We start from the raw sequence: 26,250 nt of genomic DNA on the forward strand, positions 1-26,250 counted from the left end.
TTAACTTTGAAATTTTGCTGGCTGAAGCCAGGCAGTCCGTCAAGATTGTGTGCTAAAAACACAGAATTAAAAACTTGCTTGGCATTAATGCATACCAAAGTTTTCAGATTTTTCTTTAACATCAATAAAGGCCATTAAATGAGATGAACTGCTCTATGAATGTAAAAACTATAGGACTGTGGAAAACTACCTTGTTAAAAGGGTTTTACCCCTAAACAAGGCCAAATGACTTGCAGATGTCTTAGAACAATTGTGCAGAAACAGCTTTGCTCCACGCTTTCTCTATGATGAGGACAAATTGTTTTCATTACAACTAATTAACATGAAAGTAGGCAAACAAATAGTAAGTCTAGAGGGTTTCCGTCTTAACCATCGTTGAATATGACCCTTCTGAATTGAAATGGGAAACCCTACTTGAACACATGGAAGTGAAGGCTACAAGAATATAAGCGTGCTATTTGGCATAGGTTTTATGTCATGTTAAACTGGGTAACTCTGCCCACTATTAAATCTCTTTGGTCTAAAATCCCACCCCATCTTGGTGTATTTTGAACATCAATTATGTTTAAACGGCTTTGATTTTGGCACCCTTTAGGTTTACTTTGAATGCGAGTTAACTTTAAATTAACCTGACCTTGACCACAAGCTGATGCATCCCTATGGTGAAAGCCAAATCATTATCTTTCAAATACACAAAGTCCTCCTCGGCAAGGAAAGGGTTCACCATCAAAGAAGCTTGTATCCAACCATCCCAGTTTCTCAATGGGACTTTGTTTGCTTGTCCAGAAGCCAGTGGCTTCAGCATCCAGCTCCTGTGGTTTTTGATGGGCCTGGCGTATTGATCTGTTCCCAGTCCCAGAGGCGATGAATAATGAATGCACTCATTGTCATCCCTCACAGATCAGGTTTCATTTGTAAACGAAGCAACACTTGTAATTAGCCAGGAGTTTTTCGATGAGCTCCTTGCAATCCCCAAAACTCAACAACGCTCTTCAGGGGGCTCTGACACCCTGTATGAATTCTGTGAGAGAGCTTTTCGATTACAAGAATAAGTAGTAGGGTTACGCCTGGGTGATCGTGTGTCCACTGAGTGCTCTCATCTCGGTCTAAGGAACATCGGTACATGTACTGGTTCCCATCGGTGATAAGACATTTAAGACAAGGATTTCTTCAAAACCATAAGCAAAAATTATTCATTTAAACTAGACTGCCTTAAGAGTTGAATTTGAATTCTGGGCAGTCGAATTCTGGAAGTAAAATCTCATTCAACTTCTCCATAGAGTAATGTGTTTTTATGCATAAAACTTTAGGACAGACATTGCGAATGATGTAACCAAATCAGTCTCTCTGCAATCTTATTTAAATTCTTGTACACTACCATGCAAAAGTTTTAAATTGAGCAAGATTTTATAAAGAAAATGTACACTTTTATTCAGGACTTTTAACAGGATTCTGTTATTTCGTCTACATTTTCTGCATCGCGGAAATTGTAGGGCCCTAAGAATAAAGAAGGGCAAAAAGCTTAATACTAAAGAAAGTGGTCTAAATTTTGATACTGCCACATTCGTATACTCAGTTCTGTTACTGTCAGTCTACTTATTCAGTACTGCAACACCCAGCTTTCAAAGTTAAATTCACATCATTTAGATGCCAGGGATTCAGGGAAGCAGTCTTAATATCGTGCTGGGGAGAAGGCTGGGACTTTGGCTACAATTAAAAGAATAAATAGGAACATGTATACACACAAACTCACTGTCCTCAGGCTTTGATTCAAAAGTAGCACACCTTATTATTGAACTACCCCGTGAACGAGTGGGTGGAGTTTGATGGCTCCACCCACCACCCCTTTCTCCTCTACACTAGCAACATGTGCTCAGTCAGGTCCTTTATATATATCTGTTTAATGCCTTTAATGTTCATTACAACTAGCCTTTCCGATATTTTTTTTGTAGGAAAAAATTAAAAACTGTGACCTAAATCTCAACACCAAGATGAAGTATAAAATTGCAGAGCAATTTCAAAATGTATGAAGTTAGAAGGTGATGGAAGCATGAGCTACTAAGCTTTGGTAATAATGCATTAGCCTATATAATTAACCATCACTCAAACTACCAAATAGGGCTAAAATTATATCAAAATGCCCGTCTCGGCGAGTATCCTCATTTACACACACAGTCGGTTATATCTAACGTAAACAATTCGAGAAAGAAAATGGATATCATTATATTGGATCCGTGCATTAAAGTCTTAAAGTGACAGCAGCCTAATAAACCTGCTGCTGTCTGGGTCAATAACAATAATAACACAACCCGAAAATCAATTTTGTAGCTTTAACAAACATTAATTATATTTTAATTTGGCTATACAGTGACGACATGCAGTGTTATTTTACATTTGATTATTCAGTTTCTGTACCTGAATACTGTTACATGAAAAACAAAGCACGGTTTATTTAATTTGTTTTATAGTATCTATGCTTGTCATTTGTTTATAATATTCCATGCAGATGCACTTATACAAAATCATCCAAATCATTGTAGGATGATTACTTATTTCCAAATAGAGCTATTCAAGCCATCTGGTGGAATTTTTTCAACATCGCAATATATATCACAGAAAAATTAAAATATCGCAATGTCCGTTTTTTTCTTCTTCAACATTGTGCAGCCCTAATTAACTATATGCATCATTATTATCTCTGTACTGACTCGTTGAACCTAGATAGTCAAAAGAACCAGGGGAAAGAGGATTAAAACTCAATGTAGACCTGACTCTCATTAAAAATCTACAGGACACACAGATTTTCTGAACAAAAATAAAAGATTTTCTACCTATATATTTTTCATCCACAGGTTAAATGAAGGTGCTGACCCAACCTAACCAGGTTCTCATGCTCTCTGACGTTCTCTAACATGAAAGGGTTTCTTGCATCAAGATTTCAGGTAACAAAAATGACTTTTTTTTTTTTTTTTTTCAAGAGAAGCCACAGAATTCATGTTCTGAATTTGAGAGATCATGATTGAATAAGTGCCACAACAGACTTACCTAGTTGGTTTTCATAACATATTTTGATGGGCCTGACTTAAACCGATAGTTCATCCAAAAATGTAATTTCTGCCACATTTCGTTCGGAAACTGTATGACTTTCTTTCTTCTGTGGAACAGATATTTTGAGAAATGGCTGTTTTTTGTCAATACAATGGAAGTTGTACCAATTGGCTCAAATGTTGATTTGTTCCCAAAGTTCTTTAAAATATCTTATTTTGTGTTCTGCAAAAGTAAGTCATACAGGTTTGGACTGACATATCGGTGAATAGACAGAACTTTCATTTTAGGGTGAAATATCTCTTTAAGAATCAGTGAAGTGGACCACAGAAAATAAACAATTCCATTTTTTTTATACAGCTTGTGACATGCTGAAATAGATATAAATGCACCATCACTTCACTCAATGAAGCTCCTAATATCTTGATTTTTAGCATAAATAGACGGGTAATTGGAATGCATCGCATAGCAGTCAAGTTTACTCTGACAGCTGATCTATGAGAGTCTTCTTAAATGAATGATAGACAATTTATTTAAAAATTAATGCAAAACTTCACCACAAGTCTTGAGTTGGAACTTGAGCAACGTGTACATGAATCCAATTGCATCTAAAGATTTTTCTACCAACAAAAAACATCTAGCAGCACTATTTTTTTTCTGTAACCTAGATTTTTGTTCTTATTCTGTCTTTACAGAGTTCTTTGACCCTTAAGACTGTGAAAGAGTATAATCGACATACAGGCAAGATGAGTATGTGTGCATAATTTGTCATCTATCTTCTAAATTGTTAGTGATATTAAAAATGATATTAATTTGTAGAGTTGTCAGTAAACGGAAGGAACTGTTTTGGTTCGAAGACAACACACTGGAGTCAGTGACATAGGGTTCAAGAGCCAATGTAGAAGTTCCACACAAAAGATTAGTAGCCTAAAATATCCTTCATTATTACGTTGACAACAGCCAATCTGACCTGAGATATTTTGAGGATATAGAAAAGAAAGAGACTAGGCTAAGAAAGACTAGGCTAAGAAAGACTAAGAGATTCCTCCATCCTTGCAAAAAGAAACACATCATACTGTATCATCAGTTTTTCTATCATGCACCTCAGAGCTTTAGATTCTGAATGATATGAGTCTCTTACACAGTGTCAACACCAGACGCGACCGTTGATACGTCACCGCAACAGCTAGAAGCGGTCTACACTGGACACAATAAAGCGATCGTTGTAAATCCGTTTGTCCTATGAGAAGTATTGCGAGTGCTTGGAGTACGTCATAAATAGAACGAGTCATCAGTTTACAGTCAGGGATTTGTCGTGTCGCACCGCAGCGCATCCAGTGGTCCAGTATTATGGGTTCTACCGTCTTTTTTCGCGTCGCACTGCGCTGCTAGACACGGTGTTACAGTTTGAAATTCAAATTAAGGCCTTATATAGTTATAAGCTTATATAGTTATAAGTTAAAGCTATATAGTTATAAGCTATATAGCTTGCATTGTGTAAACAAAGAAGAAAGTTATATTGTGAGTCATGGACAGGAGGGAAAAAACAAAACTTTAAATGCAAATAATAAAATGCAGCTACTATACAGTACAATAGCTAAATATACTTCTAAAATGAAGGGGAAATGCTTCTTATATCGTGTTGTCAATGATTTCCAATCAACATCCAATGTCTACTTGAGGATAAACATGATTTGTGCAGACAACAATGTGTTTTTCCAGTGAATTATTGGCCACAGAGAGAAACAATCAACATGTGAGAGAGAGAGAAACAATCACTCAAACAACTAGACATTAACACACATTTTTAAATTAAAGGACATTAGAAAATATTATTCAATTCATTTTAAAATCGACTATTCTAAAGTATCTGCTGCTAAATTATATATGAAAAAAGTTTTAAATTAAGTTTTTTGTGAGAAAAAAACCCGTCATCATGGATACTTAAATCTGCACAGTAAGTTCCAGATAATCAAGAAAAGTGGCCTTAATGTTGACATTAATTTCGAACTAAACATTTTATCAACATGTTGACAAACAGGTATGACTCTGAACCTGGCCTGCTTTTAAATTAAACCAAAATGTGAAGATGAATTGCTAATGAGAAACATTGTCCTCAAAACTTCGCATTGCATTACAGCAGTTTTAAAGGTCTCCGACGAAAGGCTAAATTCCTATCATCTTGCCAACAAACTCATTCAGTTACCGGTTGCAAACTGATCACCCATCCCACATGAAGCAGACCATGACATCACTTACCTGCAGCAGGTGAATCAGCGATCACCATGGAGACGAACATCAGCAGCAGCACGCACGCGGTGACCCGACTACCTTCCTCCATCATTAGACCCTCAATTTAGTGAAACTCATGTTTGGTCCAAGGTGATCCGAGGAGACAATCCACGCGTTCAACTAGTCACCGTGAACTGCAGCAGATGAAGACAATACCACTGTTATTTAGGTCATATTTTCAGTCCTCTTTTTGAACATGAGTTCATGAATACTCCCGTAACAATATCTAACGATTTAATCATAAACCGAACAAATGACATCTTGCATATCACTAAAACCCTAAATTTTAATTTATAGCTGCATATTTTCACCACTAAAATGCATTGCCATGCTGCCTCGCGCTGACTGAGTGACACTACAAGTGAAGTGCTGCTCGTAGACCGTACGGTTCCTTTGTTCCTTAACTTGTCCGACTCATTTTCACGAATCGGTTCTTTCAAACAATTCGTTTTAAAGAACCAGCTCGTAACGATAGTTACGTCATGGCGCAATTACGTCATCGCGTGGCCCCTTCCATCCTGGCGTGACATATTATAAACTCTAAACGTTCCAGTAAAGTTACTTACTGCTGTTTATTACACTGAAGGACACTTTTAACATAGGTGTTTATTATAAAGTCCCAGCTGTTTGTTGCAGTCTGTGTCCCCGTTATACAATAGTAAGTCACATATTTCCAGTACGTTTACTAATATAATTTCTGCTAATGGACTTTTAAATGAACTTTGTCCTATTTATCAAATCCTGTACAAATCACTTTACTGAATTGAATTCCATGAATTGGAATCCCCACTCGAGAATCACCAGGAACGATTCCGGCAGATTCGTTAACGAATCATTTAGACCTGTTCAATAGATTCACCAAAAAGATCCAGTTCAAAAGAGCGATTCGTTTTCATGAATCGGACATCTTAATCGTGCAATATCACACGAACCGAGTCTCACAGAGATCCAAACATTGTTGTATAGTGTGCTCCATTCAAATGACTAAACTTACACGGTGACATATAGCCTATATGGCTTACTGCATGCTTCAGAATCAATGCAAGTTAAAGCCAAGGGCTTGTGAACTCACTGTGCATTAAAACCCCGCTAAACGCGCGTGTTGCACGCGGATTATAGGCTTCTAGTCGGGATTTGCAGTAACTGTTCTGTAATGGTTATGAGAGAAATACTTTGTAATTTTAGGATTTCACGGTGTTATTATAACTAGCTTGATCACCTATTGGAACTAAGAGGACATAATATTTCGGATGTGTTGCTGTATGCCACATAACGGAGTCTTTTTTTAAAGAAATGATTGCAAACATCGTCTATATAATGTTAACGTTACATGTTTGATTGATGGTGTATTTAACTCGAGTAAACTTGTAGTTGCAAAATATACGTCTAGTGATATCATCTTGCGGTTAAATCCGATTTATATCCGTTTATTTTAAAGCAAAGAAAGACTTTTAGCACATGCACAGCATAGCAACTCCTTACCTTTTTAAAGCCGAGTTACAGCGATCTGAAGTCGATAGCGTCCATATCCAGTTTCAGATCAGGATTAAGTCTTCTTTTTTCCATGATTGCATGGCACAACGTGTGATTTTCTTTTCATAAGTGTCTGGACCCTGTTTGAGCATCACTCACTTTCTCAGATGCAACCGCTCTGCGCTCGGGATTGCACTAAATCCTCCCCTGACAGCAGGATTTGGAGTCTCTTGTACGGGCTCTCCGGTCATTGGCTCCCCTCGCCGTCCTTCAGTAATCCGGGTTAGATTGACACCTCCGCCGGCGTCTGTGCTTTAACTGCACCGCGCTTTGTTACCGGATCTTGTGTGGCTGCATATTCTGTACCTGAACCAGATTATTATTTTTTTTTAGGAAGTTTTTACATGTTTTATTTTTTTACAACCGAGGAGATTCTGAACACGATTAAACGATTCGCTACAAGAATGTATTCGAGTTTGGTAATGTGACAGCACACCCTAGTGGTCACTGAGGGGAACGGCGTCTTTTTACTTAATCAAAAATTAAAAGTACTAGTAATTAGATTATAATTACATTTTAAAATACTCATAATCAGACTAGTTACTTTTCTATTGATTACATGTTATTCTCACAATGGCAGTGAATTATTCATAATTCATTGTTTCTACTTCTTTGTTATATTTTAAATATTCCTAAAAGCTTACTGCTTATATATACATTCAGAAGGTCTTCCAGATTTGTGAAATTATTACACATACAGACCAGTCACTAGTCATGTGACTATCACTGAAAACTGAGAACCACACAGCATTTGATCACTGGATTTACAGCCATCATTTCACTTTTAAGAAGCTTTCAACATTGCAAATCTAATCAGCTCCCCATGAACACATTAATTATTATTTTAATTATAAGTCATTAACCATGTATTGCTGTCTTTGGAAGGCTTTTGTCTTAAAAACACTTTAAAATATACACATTTATGTAATTTCATACAGTAGCCTACATGCATGCAGTGCAGGGATTCCCCAAATGTTTCGTTAGCCGAACCTCTTTGCCCTAATATATTTGAAGCCCTTAGATTTGAAGTTAATAAGTTAGGTCAATAATAATATCAAGTCAATAATAATCATAATCATAATAAAATATAGTTCACGAATCTCTGACGTCGGTAAATGGTCACATGACATGCAGGTAAAACATTTTTTTTTAGTAAATGTTTTATTTTGATTGTTCTATTTAAAAAAAAAATATTTAATTTTTTATGATTTAATGAATAGCTTTTCATTAAACTCACTAGCCCCAGTTTGGGACACCCTGACATAATGTCATACTTAATGCACTTCATGTTGATGATAACAAAGAATGGAATATATCTTCTCTCTCTCTCTTTGTGTTTTCATATCAATATGGTACAAGATTATTTTCAAATCAATATGATAAACGAGTTAGGTCAAAAGTTATCTAAAAAGTAGTCAAAAAGTAGTCAGAATACACTACCTAAAATAGGTAATATACATTACTTACAAAAAACATTTTTGGCATGCAATTTGGAATCAGTAACCGACTACAATTTAAGCAATCTATCCCCCCCCACCCCCCTCACACACACACACAATACACACACATATATATATATATATATATATATATATATATACATAATGTCGATTATTTTATATTGTACTTTCTTGAAATTGTATTTGAAATTGATTAGTTCTCACCTTTAAATACTATGAATAATATGATGAACGTATGTATGGCAGACGCACATACAAAACCAAGATGCACATTTGTGTATTTAGACTTTTCACTCACTCAGAATCATAGTAAAATAGAGTCCCTTGCTGTGAAAACTAGCCCCAGTCTCCTAGATGATTTTTGGTTGCCTTTGGTGTTAGTCTGGTTAGTGTGTGTAAATGTGTTGTCCTGTGTACAAAAAAAAAGATTGAGGCCACCAGAAGATAACTATTCTCTGGACTAAACAAGAAAGAAACTCACAATGACAGCATGAAAATACAAGACAGATGCCGTGACTTAACAGTTTAATGTAAATCCAAGACAAAGTGTGATTACATTTCTACACATATACAATATGCATATGTGAGCATACAAATTTCCTTTAATAACTCGATTCACCTTGGAGACCGAAAAATGATCAAAAGTAACAGTGAATAACAAGCTATAACATAGTTCACCACGACGCGAGCCCCTTCACACCCTACAGTTAGTAAATAGAACGATTAAAATAACTATATTCTTCTATAACCCCCAGGTTTGTTAAAAATCCTCCATGAATTTACACTGCTATCATTAGTTGTCGAAGCCTAATAAAATTCACTCAGTTTTTTTTCTACAACGAAAATGATTAAGAGAAGCACACAACATTTGTAATGGTAACACAAGCGCTTAGTAGCAAGTACTCAATTTTTAGGAGTTAAATCATTCTTATTATTGTCATTATTATATTCATTTTAACATTCTATAAAGCCAGTAAAATATCCATTCTCATAGCATACTTAATAATATTAGCCTAAGGTACAGGGTACATATAATGCTACGTTAACAGATTGAAATAATGAGACATCACACTTCTTCAAATCTCCAATAAACAAAGCAAAATTATAATAATAATAATAAAAAAAGGACAATAAACAAAGAAGTATACCTGGAAATACTGCAGCACACAATAGCTTTGACAACAACTAATGTGATACACACTACTGAGAAAACCATACAGCAGTCGACAAAAATCAGGGGTCGGGGGTCGGATGCTTTCTTAGGTCTTGAAACATTGTAGAAAAATATTTAGTTTTTACATTTGACTGTGAATGTTCACTGCTGTGCAAGTAGAAAATTGTTCACGTCTCCGATGGCTGCACAAACGGCTACGGTGCATCACAGCTACATAACAGGTTACTGTGGCGACTCGTGTGATGAGTGACGTTTCTGTACAAATAAGTTCACTTGCATTCACCGGTGGTTCTTATCTATTTGTGATATAGGTTACGCTTTACACGCTTGTAGTAACGTCTCTCTGTAATACATACTCCTGACGGGAACTATGCAGTAGATTAAACGAACAAAAAAAGTTGAGCGATGAGTGTTCTTGGGCATAATGATTATTGTTTAGCTTTTTTTTGGTTCTAAAACAACATTATGGAGATGGCCGTATTGTCATATTTGGCCTCTTAGCACATTCATTCAAGTTCAATGGTGCATTTAACCCCCTAGTGCTTCTGTTTCAGCCCATAGATGAGAGGAAAAAATCCGATGGAAAGGAGCAGAACAAAAGCTTTACAATTATGGAAGTACTGTGGCCACTTCAGTGACAGAAAATAAACAAGAATTCTGCAAGCTTTGAGTTAATTCACGATCATGTGCTTTAAAAGAGTTGATTTGGATGCCATCGGACAGTTATCAGGGGTTTGACTGGCATGAGATTTCAGGAATGTTTTTCAATCCTTATAGTCGCTGAATCCATTGCTTCCTGTAACGTCGGACGTAGGATTTTTACTGTAGGTTTTGACCCCAGGCTTCGCAAAAATCACCAATCCAGCACATATTCATGGTTCCTTAAAGCTTCGAGTGCAGTTAATAAAGGAGAAGGCAGTATTTCGACAAGATGGAAAACAAAATCGTAAATGCTTACTTCTTGCACATTTTGGTTGCATAATTTTCATTGATGTATACAGTTCAGACAAAGGCTGAATCTTTAAAGAAAAACAACAACACATCATTATGACTTCTGGTTCATAATTCATCCATTTACGTTTGTAGAGTGGATAGGGCTTTCTATGATTTCAATTATGAGTTAAAAAATCTGCATGAGAATTAAAATTGTATTACTGATTAAATTAATGCTTGATCAAGTCATTCTAGTGAGTCTTGCATTTCAGTGATTACTATCCAGAGCAATCCAACAGTAATCATCATATTTATCAGATATTTTAGTCTCAAATTGTACATTCATTTTGTACTAGTGACCTGTTTAAAGTAGCAGTACTGATTCAATTTATAGGCCACTACATGACGCACTAATTTATCTCTTAAATATTTAGTTAAAACCAAAATAATAAAGCATACAAAAGCTGAAATTTAAAGCTGCAGTGTATAATTTCAGTGTCACTAGTGGCACCAAACAAAATTGTATTTGAAACACTCCCAATTTTTCATTGGTTGGACTAACTGATAGCCACGCCCCCATCTCACACCATTGGTTGTTCCAATGTCAAAGTGAAGCCATTTTTAAAGCGCCACAGTGTTTATACTCTTCAGGAGTAAATAATTACACACCGCAGCTTTAATAAATGAAATAAAGTGTGGCATTGACATTTCCTTTTTTCTAAAAAATGTAAGGGCCTTATGTTTTACACAAATCTACTTATTAGATCCAAAATTGGGAGTTTTGTCCAAACTAACACTGAAAAAAACGTATGAGAAAGGTACAAAACACTGGATTAAACAACTGCACTGAAATCTGAGAGAACATGAGAGTGCATTATTTGTGTCTTTTCTATTTTGCTTTTTAGAATGCCATTTACAGGTTCCTCTCTGTCACCGACCTGATCTAACCTTTTTTTTATTAATGTTTTTATTTTTCTAAATGTCAGTGAAACTCACTCTTCCTTCTCCATTACAGCAAGAGAGACGTCTGCACATCAATGACATGCTGAATTTCTTTGGTGGGAAAAACCAAAACTCCTTAAATGCCAGCGGAGTCCCAATTTGGTCGTACAGGTCGGTCCCTGTGAGGCGAGACAGACTGGAGACTACAGATCAGTGCAGTCAGAAATGGCTCCTTCCGGAATGGAATGGGAGTATCATCGAAGGAGCCTTTCTTAACTGTGTGCTTGAATGAGCATCCAACTTAAGCCTAAACAAACATACGCACAATAAAACATCTATAGGCATCCTACGTCATAACACACAGCATAATGAATCAATCTGACAAGCTATCAAACTGAAGGCTCGGGTACAACTTAACTGGTGTGAGATCTTGGCTGAGCACTTGGACAAAGTCTATGCTTCCTACCAGACGAGGGTCCACATATGAATATTAAACATCACATTTACATATCGACCACCAGAAATCAAACAAATGATGCTTGACGTATAACATAAAACAATAATAAACATCCACGAACATTATTGCAACACTCTCTATGAGAAAACAATATACCTAGGGAAGTAAAACAATAATATAGAAACATCTCAAAGTAAAATCTACTTCAAATGCAAGTTTTGTGGCGTGAGGGCAAAAGGGGATATATTTGACATGCACAACATAAAAACAAAACAAACACTGTGTCCTAACCAGGCACATAACCGCCACAGCCAACCAGAACATGTCTGAAAATTTTGGACCAATGAGAGTTCACTCTGGGCGGGGCTACCCAGCCCATCATCACAGACATAGGCTATGCAAAATACAAAAACCTTTGTTATTTTTCTTTCCTTTTTATTTATTTGAATTCAATTTGATTTTAATGCTTATTCTTTAATTTTGGTTATTAATTTGTTTCCCTTCCATTCCATAAGTGATTATAAAAACTAAGTTAATTTGTAAAACTTTAAAATAAACTTTTAGTTTTCCTTTTCTTTGTGGGTGCACTACTCTTCAAAAGTTTGGGGTTGGTAAGGTGTTTTTAATGTTTTATTTTTTTAATGCTTACTAAGGCTGCATTTACTTAATAATACAGTTAAATATTGTGAACATTTATTACATTTTTAAAGAACTAATTTCTATTGTAATATATTATAAAATTTAATTTATTCCTCTGAATTTTCAGCATCATTACACCCAATCTTCAGTGTCACATGATCCTTCAGAAATCAGTCTAAATGCAGCAAATCCACATATTATTCTATTAAAAATGTTGAAAACGGGTTTGCTGCTTAAAATATTTATGGAAACCATTTTTTTTTCATTATCTTATGATTATATTAATATGTTTTTACTGTCACTTCTGGTCAATTTAATGCATCTTTGCTGAATAAAAATGTGAATTTCTTTAAAAGCAAAATCTCACTGACCCCAAACATTTCAATGGTAGGGTATATGAAGTACTATATTTTTATATTTTATTTTTAATTGGTTTAATACAGAGCGCATGGTTAGGACACAATGTGAACGATTGGCTAGCATATTGAACCTTAAATTAAGCAGCAAAAAGACAAGCATTGTCCCACAGTTTTCTACACTTTCATTATCTCTTTACTGACAGGACGCCTGTAGCATAAGTGATTCCTATGGTAAGACAAACAGTGAAAAAGACAGCCAATTTTGATTTTCGGTGCATGTTGTTGCAGATATGTCATGCAACATGGGGATGTTTGAAACCCCAAGGTGTACGTGAGAATAAAAACACCACAGATCTTCGTAGAACCTCAAACGAACGCTTAAATCAGAGTGTTGTGTGCAATCTTGCTGCACGGCTTCCTTCGGCATCTACCAACGTGCTCAAAGCCAACATGCTATTCTCATTAAAAATGTGGAATTTGCCCTCTCCCTCTCCCAACAATTCCCATCAAAATCCACACGCACCTCAGTCTCTCCTACGCCTGACAAGACTCTCCTTCTCAAACCCTCCCAGGTTTCTGAACCAAGTCCAGCCTTCCATAAACAGACAACCTCTTCAAACCTGGTATGTTTTATTTAATTTTAAACAAACTGTGCAGCCCAGTCTCCAACTGATTGAACGACACTTGGCTTTTCCCATGAAATATTCGTTTAGTCTCCCTTTTATGACATATACAGCCTAAAATCAGTGACATCGCATTGATTGCAAGGTGACTAAAACGCATAGCTACGGTATGTACAGTAAATACGCTATACAATTATATCCACTATCCCGAACAAAAGTTACTTATCTTTAAATGACAACTTTGGTTCATTACCCCAGGTAAGTATCTGTAAATGTAAAAGATCTCATGCACGCTAAACGAGAAGCGTTTAAATAACGTTTAGGGCTAAATGCTTAATCCTGGAACTTAAAACTAAAAACAAACAAAAAACACGCAACGATGAAGATGTTCAACCTAGGAGCCAACTCTCTGACTAGCATCTGGTTCTAGAGGGTTTCCAGCCAAGTAAACTGTTGTAATATATGTAAGGCACTACGAGGTAACAATGATAAACCTAAGACTGTGGAGGAATACGTCGCACAGATGTGCTGAGCGCACACATGCACGCAAACGCACGACCGACTACCATGTTGAACATGCCTATGTTATTGTAACCACTTTGTGCAATCACATTGAAAGAGGAAAAACAAGAATCTATTGGTATAAGAAAGGTTCTTCATTAAATCAACGGGTGCAGACTGCTACATTCTACAAAGAGGGGCCCAGCTAATGTCCTACGGTATGACAAACGTAGTTTTCTTTTCTAAATGTGAACACAAACAAAGAAAAGTCTATAAATACACTAGAAAGTTTTGTCGTCCTATTTCCAGAAGATTCCTCCAGGTGTTTTTGTCGGAGAGCGCGGCGGAGTATGCACAATACCGTTCGCCGCAAGTAATTTGGAAATGTTTAAGACAGTTCAAGGCCATCGTTATGTTTTTTTTTTCTTTGAAGAGCAGCAGATATCCGTATTTCACCTCATCCAAAAAAAAATTCTCGTAGGAATTCAAAACATCCACGTCGTGACCTCGGGCTCAAACAGTCGGTGAATGATTTCAAGAAAGCCAACAAAATCTCCGCCGAACGAAACTCTGTCTCTCCCAAACGGCCTGCTGATGAGACCTTGTTGTCAAAGAAACTAACAAAAGCAAGAACTCCTCCTTCGACTTCTGTTTTAAGAGAAACAAAACCTCCAGATCACAAAATAAATTGTTAACTGGCCCTTTTGAGAAGGCAAAATAAAACTCATCAAAAAGAAAGCTCCTCAGTACCCTTCCGTTCCCTCCGAGAATACACTTCCTCTATCCATCGGCATCTTCATTGTCTTCAAGTTTAAGCATGAAAGGAACAAGGGGATGGGGTTAAGGGTCGATAGGCTTCAGCGTGTCTCTCTGTCTCTAGTTGGGATAAGGGTAGAAATGGTAAGCAGCGATTGGCTGGGCTCCAGTGTTTCAGCTTTAGAGGTAAGGGTACTGGTTCATCTTGGTGGGGCTCAGCGGGTATCCAGTGTAGACAGTGGAGGCAGGAGAAGCGCTGATGTAGGTCTGGTGCGCAAATTGGGCCTGGTACTGGCCATGGTGCAGGGTGGGCGAGGGCAGCACGCGGTGGCCCATGCTGACAGGCACCTGGTGGACGATGCCCGGCGGGTAGCTGGCGTGCTGGACCGCGTGACGGGCCGAACCCTGTGACGCGACCAGGTGGGCCACCGTGCCGGTGGAGCCCAGGGCCGTGGGGCCAGTGTAGGTGTAGAGGTGTTGCCCGGACAGATGAGGGGGGGCCAAGTGGGGATGAACGTTAGCTGTGTGGGTGGGGCTGTTGTGGAAGGAATACTGAGCCTGGGTGGCCATAGTGGGGGTGATGTAGGCCTGTTGCCGCCGGTGACCTCCGTTGCGCTCAATTGCCATGTGCTGCTGAGCCTACACAAAGCAGTAATATATTACTTTTGTGGATAAATATATGAACTATGAAACCAGATGTGAAATTCTTGACTGAAATACCTGGCTGAGATTTAGAGGCTGCTGCTGCTGAAAGGGATGTGGCCCCGTGCGCTGCTGTCGGTATGATACGCCTCCCGACGAGTGGATGTTTCCAGACAAGCCCCCGTTGGAGATTTTGAACTTGTAGGCAGAGTTCTGGTGGTTCATCAAGTCTGTTGGAATGAATAAAAAAAATGGTATGTTAACTTCTTATGTTATGTTTAGCAACAATACAGTTGGCACTTCTTATCCCAATTATTACAAGGCTACTTACTGAATGAAATAAATAAATATAAAATGAATAAATTTGTGTTGGAAATAGGGATTTTATGTTTTAAATAAATAAATAAATTAGGAATATTAGGGAAATATTGATATGTAAAAAAGAAAAAAAATACAGTTGGAAATATTTATTATATTATGTTAAATATACACAAAAATGAAATAAATACAAAATAAATATCTTAGGAAAAAACATTGGAAATACTGATTGATATATTGGGAAAATAAATACATTTGGAAAATTGTTGGAACAGAATTGGGTTGGAATTTATGTTAAATAAATAAACTTAAACAATTAAGGATTTAAAAAAAAAGTGGTTATATTGTCTTAATAAATAAATAAATGAATTTTAGTTTAGAGGTCCTTATAAAAAAAAATATTTGTCTGCAGAATGCTGCGGTTGACCAATTAGAATCAAGTATTCCCGAAATCTGCATAGTAATGTTTCAAAACAATAGTGCTCATCACATTTGAGCTTGCATTGTAATAAAATGTTCTTCTGACCAATGTTAACAGATCTGAGTTGTTTGAATTACGGTACATCTATAAATTGTTTTACTATCTATAGCTTTTGAAATGGCACATAAATCTACTAAATAAATCAACACTGCACATCAGAGGCTGTCAGTGAACTGTCACTTTAAACTGATGCTTGATTCAGGCCCTGCCAGATGCCCGTTTTTCTCTGTCGTCTTATCAGCCCTTCCCCTGTCTCACCAGGCAAGAGTCTATCACACTCTCCCAGATTCTCGCTGGTCTGGCTCTTCAGTGGGGGGATGATGATGGTGCGGGGGTTCCCGTTGCTGTAGTTGTCCAGGACAGCAACTTTGGAGTCGTAGCTGTTGGCGTTGGGACCATTAGGCCGGGACTCCACAGCGTAAGGGCTGGTATTGCTGGAGTCAGAGTCAGGGGAATCATGGACCGTCACACAGCTGATGACATTCTTCCTATGTTTAGATGACGTGCTGTCAGAAGGCAAAACAGGTTCATAATAAAAACTATGTTAAATGCATGTAAAGGTATTCAAACATTGTTTTGTGTAATGATGCACAATGTAATATTTGTCCAACTCCCAAGACTACCAAATTCATTTTCAAAGCATTATCTAGTATTTTCCCTGAGCTGAACAGGCATTTAAAAGTTAGATTTTTTTTCCCCTGATCAGTAAATGTCCCTGGTCTTATTGTGCAAGATTATTCATATTATATCATATTCATAAGATAACAGATCAGTTATTCCACAGAAAACAAATCATTTTTATGATCTTTCATCAAAATGTAACAACTTTCTTCACCTCTGAAATGATTTGACATGACCAAGGAAAATATTAAAGGAATAGTTCACTTAAAAATTTAAATTCTGTCATCATTTACTCACCCTCAAGTTGTTTCAAACCTGTATCAATTTCTTTCTTCTGCTGAACACAAAGGAAGATATTTTGAAGAATGTCGATAACCCCATTGATGGGGACAGTTGATGGACCCCATTGACTTCCATAGAAAAAAAATACTATGGAAGTGAATGGGGTCATCGACTGTCTGGTTATCGACAATCTTCAAAATACCTTCCTTTGTGTTTCAGGAACAACTTGACGGTGAGTAAATGACGACAGAATTTTCATTTTAAGTGAACTATTCCTTTAACCAATCATATTATACCCTAATAAAAACACAATGAAATCCTGAAGGATATAATCAAGTTCTGTCCTAAATCACTTCCCACTTTCGCTCAAAAATATGTCATATTGCAGAACGATAGGTTACTGACGTAACCCCGGTTCTCTGATAACATGAAGTGAGGTATCTCACTATGGGAACGCCTCTGGGCGTGACCGATCGCGGAAGCACCAATTACACCACGTCTGCCAAATATGGCAGACCAATCGCTGCAGCGATCAGGGAGTCCCTCTCCCTGTATATAAACCGCAGGTACCTGCCGTTTCGTCATTCTCCGCATATCTCTTCTCCGTGCGAAAAGGCAAGGAGGGCAATGTTGTGAGATACCTCACTTCATGTTATCAGAGAACCGGGGTTACGTCAGTAACCTATCGTTCTCTTTCTAACATTCGTTCGGTATCTCACTATGGGATATAGACAACTCCCGTATTGCCGATATGCTGACGAAGCAGACTGAAGAAGAGGGGATATAAGTAGCCAGTAACTGAATCACTGTCTCAGACGGTAAATAAACCGACTATGAGGAAAACGCCCCCTTTATTAAAAACCACCTTATACCACCTGACTGCACACTCCCAGAACTGAGTGGGCCAGAGAAGGTTCTGTAACATCCAGTCTATAAAAGCGAATAAATGTGTGCGGAGAGGACCAGCTGGCTGCCGCGCAAATTTCTTGAATAGAAATGCCTCTAAATAGAGCCCAGGATGTAGCCACCCCCCTAGTCGAATGCGCTCGCAGTCCTACAGGGGGCTCTATATTCATGCTCTTGTAACATAACATGATAGCCTCTACCACCCAGTGGGAAAGGCGTTGACGGGAGATAGGTTTTCCCTTGTAAGAGTCCGCCCACGAGACAAACAGCTGGTTGCTCTTACGCAATATGCGGGTTCTCTGTACATACATAAACAGTGTACGAACCGGACATAAACAGTGTAATCTCTCCTCCTCTGGAGAAGAAAAAGGAGGCGGATGAAAGGCTGGCAAGTCCACTGCTCTTATAGAATCCGCGTGATTATATACTTTGGGCACGAAAGCCGGGTTAGTTCTAAAATTAACCCTTTGACCCCCCGGAGCAAACTTCATACATGAAGGGTGAACTGATAAAGCATGTAGTTCACTCATCCTTTTTGCTGTTGTAAGAGCAAGTAACAGAGCCGTCTTTAAAGCGAGCAGCTTTAAGGCAATCTCCTCAATGGGCTCGAACGGGGCATTAGAGAGCGCGTTCAGAATCACAGACAAATCCCATGGCGGAACCAGCGGTTTTGATACTGGATGTAGCCTACGTGCACCTCTCATAAATCGACAGACTAGAGGGTGCTGGCCAATAGTACCCGAATCAATACCCACATGACACGCCGATATAGCGGACAGGTAAACCTTAACCGTGGAAAAAGCTCTGCCTTTGTCCAGGAGGTCCTGAAGGAAACACAGCACGTCCGAAACAGAGCACAAGAATGGAACAATGTTCCTGTCTGCGCACCATTCTTCAAACACTCTCCATTTGAGATTATAAAGAGAACGAGTCGAGGCAGCTCTTGCGTTCTGAATCGTTTCAATAACCTTCGGAGGTAACCCGGCTGTGCTCAGATTCATCCTCTCACGGGCCAGGCCCAGAGAGCTAGCTTCTGAGGGGAAGGATGGAATATTTCCCCCCGTGCTTGTGAGAGGAGATCCCTGCGCGCTGGTAACGGCCAAGGTTGGTCGTAGAGCAGTTGCGCAATCTCCGCCACCCACAGTCTCCCCGGCCAGTATGGCGCGATCAGAATCATCACATGTCTGCGTTCTCGAACCCTCCGCAGTGTCGGCTCGATCAAGCTCAACGGAGGGAACGCATACAGTAACTCGTTTGGCCACTCGTGGGCTAGAGCATCCACACCCAATGGTGCATCGTCGCCGACCAGAGAAAAGAACAGGGGACATTGTGCGTCTTCGTGCGATGCGTAGAGATCTACGGCAGCTTGGCCGAATCTCTGCCACAACATGAGGATCACCTGGGGGTGGAGTCTCCACTCCCCGTACAGGGGATTCCCTCTGGACAGTAGATCCGCTCCCCTGTTCATTATTCCCGGGACATGCGTCGCGCGTAATGACAGGAAGGTCCTGCTGCTCCACATAATCAGTCTCTTCGCTACCATGTGAAGCGCGTGAGAACGCACTCCTCCCTGACGATTTATGTAGGCTATCGCCGTTGTATTGTCTGTCCTGACCAATACATGATGATTCTTGAGAAATTGCACAAAATGTCTCAGAGCTAGAAACACTGTCAGTAGCTCTAGAAAATGTATGTGCTTCTCTCTCAGTGTGGGAGACCAAACTCCTCTCACTGTTCTGCCCTCGAGCACTGCGCCCCAGCCTGTGAGAGATGCGTCCGTCGTCACCACTTTTCTTAGTACGATAGGACCCAGAGGGCATCCTGTCCCGAGGAAAGACGGGGCCCTCCAATGATATAGCGCGTTCGTGCATTCTGGTGAGACGCGCACTCTGCGGCTGAGGCGGCTCCTGGGGCGAATGCCCTGTGACGCTGTCCAGTTCTGAAAATCCCTCATTCGCAACAGTCCTAGGGGAACCACTGATACAGTTGAGGCCATCAGTCCTAGAAGCCGAAGACACATTCTGAAAGAGACTGATCTCCCTCGTTGAAAAAGGGAGAGGCAGCTGTGAAACGTCTTGATGCGTTCCTCTGATAGGAAGGCTCGAAACGTCACCGAGTTTAACCTGAGGCCTAGGTATACTATTTCCTGGGACGGAGATAGACAACTCTTCGTTTGGTTTATTCTGAAACCTAATCTCTCCATATGCGTCACTAGTGTGTGAGTGTCGCTCTCTGCCTGCCGTCGGAGCGGCGCGCAGATGAGCAGATCGTCCAGATATGATGAAATCCTGACCCCTGATCTCCTTAACGGAGTCAGGGCTCCTTCCACACACTTGCTGAATACTCGAGGTGCTAAAGCGAGGCCAAATGGTATTCTCGTATACTCGTATGCTGTGCCTTGATAGGCGAACCTCAGATATTTCCTGTGCGCAGGAAAAATATCTATGTGAAAATATGCGTCCTGGAGATCCACTGAGGTGAACCAGTCTCCTTGCCGAATATTTTGACACAATGTTTTGACAGACAGCATTTTGAAATTGTATTTTCTGAGGTGTCTGTTGAGGACCCGTAAATCCAGAATGGGACGGAGACCTCCCCCTCTCTTGGGAATCACAAAATAACGGGAGTAGAAGCCCTTCTGGCTTTCTTCCGTTGGAATCACTCTTATCACTTTCTTTCTTATTAAAGAGGCTATTTCTTCCTCTAAAACCAGAGCTGCTTCCCCTTTGGCCACTGAAATAACCACTCCATTGAACAGAGGAGGTTTTACAGCGAATTGAAGCCTGTATCCCCTCTCTACAGTGGTTAATACCCAGGGATGAACTGCGCATGCGCGCCAGTTCACTGCCTGAGCAGCGAGTGGGCCCTTCCCGTCCTCGCTCACTAGAGGTGCAGCAGCACCCTCTAGCGGCAAAGGGGGGGGAGACCGCTCCAGTGAAGGAGTTATGTCGGTCTGTGTTTGTGATTGTTTTAATTTTCTGTGATCTTTTTCTTTTCTTATCACACACTGCGCCCTCGGTCCTTGACCTGGATGCGTCAGAGAAAATTTTATTTTTGAGGGGATGTTTGTGAACGTTAGATCTTCCTCCCTCGTAACGGACCTCGAACGTGGAGGGGGAAACGATCTCTTGGGGGGCACTAGCAGAACATTGGCCACATTCCCGCACACATTGGACTCTGAACTGTCCACACGAACACAATTTACCTCTGAATTCCTTCTCCTCTTCCCCGCGGGAGGGAGAGAGGAATCGTTCTGAAGGGATGGGACAGAGAAACCCAGGGTGCTGTCTACCAACCCTTCCTGCTGCCGAACTGACGTATCAGGTCGACCGCCTCTTCTTATTCCCCTGGGGGGCGGCCGGTCGGTGTCTTGCTGCTGCGGCCGCGAAAGACTGTTTTGGCCTCACAAAACCGGGCTTTGACTGTGGGGCCGTGTTGTTCGGCGGTTGTGGCGGAGCGGGGCGGGAAGACTGATAATCTGAGTGCCCCCCTCTCCCTGAGGGTCTGAAGTTCGGCCGGCTCGGATGATAAGGCCGAGCCGCCGGCTTTCTGGGGAGACAGGCCTGGAAAGCTTCCCCCTCTCTCTTTCGCAGATCGCACTGCTGCCGCATCGCAGTTACCGTGGAGCCAAACATAGCCTTTGGATCTATCGGGGCATCCAAAAACTCTGCTTTCTCTTTGTCAGAGAGTCCAGACAAACCCAGCCACAGAGATCTTTCTCCCACGACTGCTAAGCCCATACTCCGTCCGCAGCTTTGAACTGCTCCGCGTGACGTGCGCAGGTTCAAATCTGCGATGACGCATATCTCCTCCCAGAGCACTGGGTTGGGAGATCCGGAGTCCAGCTGACGACCCATCTCCTCTAATAGCTCCGCTTGATAGGCTGTAAGGAGGGACGTCGCGTTCAAAGCGCGAACTGACAGAGCCGTTGATTTGTAGATCTTTTGGAAAACAGAGGCGGCAAAGCGCTCTGTTTTCCCTGGCAGCGAGGCTCCGGTTGAAGAGAGCGCTGCTCTGCGGCCAGGGTGCAGGTGATTTGCCACCGATGTTTCCACAGGGGGAGGATCCGCCATCCCTAGATCCTCCATCCCCTGAACATCAAGCCTTGAGAAACCCTTAACGGGCACTCGATGTGAAAAAGGCTTATCCCAAAACTTTTTCATTTCAGCCACACAGGCCGGGACGGCCGGAATAAACTGCCTCGCTGGCGGGAGACGTGACGGAAGTCTCCTTCCATCATACAGGTCTCTTTCAGCCCCTTGACCTGCCTGTTGGGATGGCCAGTCAATCGATAATCTAGTCGCGGCCCTGCGACAGACCTCGATTAGATCCGTGTCCACCTGTACAGGGGAGGGTGAACTCTCATCCTGTGCGCTCGGCGGTCGGGACTGGTTCAGGGGAAGAATGGCATCTTCGTCGTCGTCATCCTCGTCCTCGAGTATGTTCGACAACACCTCATCATCGTCATCTTCCTCTCCCGCTAACGGATCGAACAGCGGGGGAAGGACGGGTGATACCTTCTCCATCATATCTGCCCATGAGCAGGTGGCCTGAGGACAATCCATGGGCTCCTCTCTGGGTTGAGCAGAGAGGCATGGGTCCGCTTTTCCAGCTATAGCCACGCGGAGTCTCCTTTCTCGGGTCTTAGACGAGAACGTAGCACAGTGCGGGCAGCCCTCGGGGTTGGACAGCGCGGCCTGAGCGTGTTTAGCGCCCAGACAGGAGATGCAGAGGCCGTGTGTATCCTTAGCAGAAATCCACATTCCACAAGCACACGGATGCGGAGGACGACCTTTTCCTCCGGGACTCTCCGGTTCTATCGCGGTGGCCATGATGATGGGGCTGCACTCTCTTCGTACGGTAAGCTTTCACACAACGTGATAACTGGTACGGAGCTGTGTCGCGAATAGAGAGCTATCTTATTTTCCTTATTTTTTTGGTGCGTGGTAAGCGCCCAGAAAAACTTGGAAAAGGGATAGAAAAACTTAAGAGCAGGAAAACTCGTCTTGACACGTTAGTTATCGCACTCTTAAGTGACGAAGTCACTCAACCACTTCAGGAAAGTATTGCGTTTGTGACGTTACCTGCCGGCTCCGTCTGAAAACTGTTAAGCAAATAGTTCCCAAAGTCTGCTGAGGACAGCTTCCGAAATCTTCCACGGGGAAGAGAGCGAGAATGACGAAACGGCAGGTACCTGCGGTTTATATACAGGGAGAGGGACTCCCTGATCGCTGCAGCGATTGGTCTGCCATATTTGGCAGACGTGGTGTAATTGGTGCTTCCGCGATCGGTCACGCCCAGAGGCGTTCCCATAGTGAGATACCGAACGAATGTTAGAAAGAGAACTAATGTGTGCTAAAATGGCTCGTCCCATTTTTCTGACCTGGTGTTAGTGGGCTGTTTGAGGTCGTCCTCCTCATCCGTGTCGCTGCTGATGGTGATGATGCTGACGGCCGGGCTGGGAGTGTCGGGAATGACGATGGTTTGACGCGGTGGGTTGTGTTGACCGTGGTGGTCTCGAGTGGTGCTACATGTCTGCTCGCCTCCCCATCCCCCTCCCCCACAGGTCTGTGATGGGGCACATGTCGAAGACGGGCCGTTCTGAACCACGGCGCACCGAGGAGGGGTGTTCTCCTTCACTCGTTTGGAGCGCTGTGGTGACGTCACAGGCTGGGTGGAGGGCGCGTCGTATGCGGACACGTTCCTGAGAAAGAATAAAACAATTCTAAAGTTCATTTCGGTATGAATGTTTTTTTAACATTATACCATGGCATTCATTGAGGTACCATTTAAATACCAACGTATATGAATATTCCCATCTGATGCCATGGTAAAACCGTCTAAGTTTTATTAGTAAGGGTTTTCTGACCTGTTGTTTATCTGGTGCTGCTTGTTCTTTTTGGAGGAGGAGCTGTTGTTTGATGGCTGTCTCATGACATGAGCCACCCCCACATTGAGAGGTTGCTGAGAGGGCAGGGTGACGTGACCCGCCAGTAAGGTTGGCTGTTGCATAATGGGATTGTAATGGCTGCCATGGGGATGTGAATTCCTGAAACGAAACAAGCTTTATTAAAGCATGCCCTATAAAGACTACACTACCAATCAGTAATGTTTTTGAAAGAAGTCCAAAGCTTTAAACTTTTAAGCATTTATAAGATCACAAATATAGTAAAACAGATTATTATTATGAAATACTATTGCAATCTAAAAATTTGTGTTTCTATTTTAAGTGCAATGTATTCCTGTGAAGGCAAAGCTGAATTTTCAGCATCATTACTCCAGTCTTCAGTGTCACATGATCTTTCAGAAATCCTTCTAATACGCTGATTAATTGCTTTGAAAAAATTCTTCCTGACAACAAACGTTTGAGCAGTAGTGTATATTAATATATAATAATATTAATATAAAATAATCTGTTTGATCAGTAACTTGTAAGTATTCTAAATATTCTTTCAACAAGCCAAATTTAACTGGCTAGAAAAATTGCCAAAGATGATATGAATAGATATGCTTAATCCAAATGATAAAGGAAATGGAATGAGACAAAATACACTTATTGAGTCTACTTCTCTTTTGATTTAAAAATTTTTATTTTTACTAAATAATTTAGCTTTAGAGACCTAAAAATGGTACTGAAATTCAAGATACATAAAAAAATTATTCTTAGCATTTTGTGATATTTAGCTTTTTTGTGTGAATTTACTGTACCTTATTTTTAAGGATGTTTAAATGTTATACCGTCAAACCAAACCCACATAACAATTAAAAATAGGATATTTGTAGTGTACAATGCTCTACTGGAGAACACAAATATTCTACAGATAAAACAGATTTATGAAACTCCTTGATGTAATGTCATCATTTTTTTTTTCAAAATTATTTGATACTACAGCAATACTCAAAATTAATAAATAAACTGTTATTTTTTACTAACTAGAATTTAGATATCTGTACCATCTTCTTCAATCATCAACTACAACTGTATCTCAATGAAGAATAAATGCAATGCAACATTTGGCCAGAGGAGGCAGCAGTGACTGCAGCAAACAGCAGAGGAGAAGAGAAGAGAACAGCAATAGATCTCAGAGGAGGATCTCTGCAGTAAAAGTGTGACACTTTTCCAACCGGACTGGGACTATAGAGCCCTCCAGGCTGAGCTTAAGGCGCTGATGTGATGATCTGCAGATATTCTTCTGTAATACGTTCACATCATGCAGGTCAGCACGACCTGACTCCATTACCCTGTCCTAGCCATAGACACGCTCCTGCACTCACTGCTCTAATACAAGAAACCAAACATGAATTCTAAACGAATCCAGAATATAATGAGTATCAGTCTTAAAATATTCTCTTCCTGCATTCCAAATGAATAATTCAAAGGCATGTTGGCTTTGTAGGTGCATTTGCAGACTAAGCAACCTAGATAATTCAATCTGCTTAGTTTAATAATCTAGGAGATTATTAAAACCCAGTGTTGCGGTACTGAACTATCGTGAAATATATGCATCACCAGTCATGATATCGTAAAACAGATCGGTTGAGTTCCACATGACCTGTTTATAATCAGCACGGTATAAGTTATGTTTTTGTGAGGATATAATTGGTTTTGAAATACTAATGGAATCCCTATTAAACATGACGAAATTTTACCAGATCTGCTCAGCTAAATAAAAGAAACAAAAATTAAAAGCTTCTGTGGCACCAACATCTCAACGAAATAGAGTGAAACAGTTGGGTTCCAGAAGTAAAAATCACATTTTCTCCATAGGGAATTGATTTTGAACGATAACTTATAAACTTTTAAAGACAGACCAACTCTGAGCTACGAGGGTGCTAACCTATGGGAAATGCTTTTGTTGAAGCCCTCAGCCTGCATTATTTTGAATTATTTTTTCAAATAACAATGTTCAACAACGGAATTCTTGGTGAAAAACAATGATTTACCCATGATTCTGCAAAGAAATCTCCACCAATCAGATAATTGCGACAATCAAATTAACACTTTAGCACCCACTCTCAATAAATATTGTTATGTTATTACATTATAGTCAGTCTCCCAACTTAAATATTTACTTATTTAAAATATTTCCATATTTGGAAAAATAAATAAATATGCATAATATGTGTATTTTGTAATAAACAAAAAAAATCAACAACAAAGTTTTATATTCTCCATCGTTTTTTAATACATTTTTGATTCACCTTGTAGCTGGTTGGTTTGGTTCATGGCTTAAAACTCTTAAACCCTTAAAAATACTTAAAGAATCAAAGCAGTTGAAAAAGTGG

The 26,250-nt window shown here is 40.3% G+C and overlaps 2 protein-coding genes across 6 annotated transcripts in view; both read right to left on the minus strand.

The window, feature by feature from the left end:
- The window catches only part of LOC307003011 (UPF0606 protein KIAA1549), a 54,566-nt gene extending 47,553 nt beyond the window's left edge, over positions 1-7,013 (minus strand). For all 4 annotated transcript variants that reach the window (XR_013798606.1, XM_079621050.1, XM_079621052.1 and 1 more), the window contains exons 1-2: positions 6,820-7,013; positions 5,305-5,471 (exon numbers count right to left, since the gene is read on the minus strand). Coding sequence is in view for 3 of the 4 variants with exons in the window: in XM_079621050.1 (XP_079477176.1) it covers positions 5,305-5,389 (85 nt within the window). In the remaining variant the exon portion in view is untranslated. The remainder of the gene's footprint in view (positions 1-5,304; positions 5,472-6,819) is intronic.
- Positions 7,014-12,281: 5,268 nt separating this feature from the next.
- hipk2 (homeodomain interacting protein kinase 2) overlaps positions 12,282-26,250 on the minus strand; it is a 97,173-nt gene continuing 83,204 nt past the window's right edge. For both annotated transcript variants that reach the window (XM_079620338.1, XM_079620337.1), the window contains exons 11-15: positions 23,834-24,013; positions 23,348-23,668; positions 16,414-16,661; positions 15,435-15,586; positions 12,282-15,353 (exon numbers count right to left, since the gene is read on the minus strand). In XM_079620338.1, the coding sequence (XP_079476464.1) occupies positions 14,895-15,353; positions 15,435-15,586; positions 16,414-16,661; positions 23,348-23,668; positions 23,834-24,013 (1,360 nt within the window). In that variant the 3' untranslated portion in view covers positions 12,282-14,894. The remainder of the gene's footprint in view (positions 15,354-15,434; positions 15,587-16,413; positions 16,662-23,347; positions 23,669-23,833; positions 24,014-26,250) is intronic.

The sequence above is a fragment of the Phoxinus phoxinus genome, assembly GCF_949152265.1.
Source record: "Phoxinus phoxinus genome assembly, chromosome: 8".
Taxonomy (NCBI): Eukaryota; Metazoa; Chordata; class Actinopteri; order Cypriniformes; family Leuciscidae; genus Phoxinus; species Phoxinus phoxinus.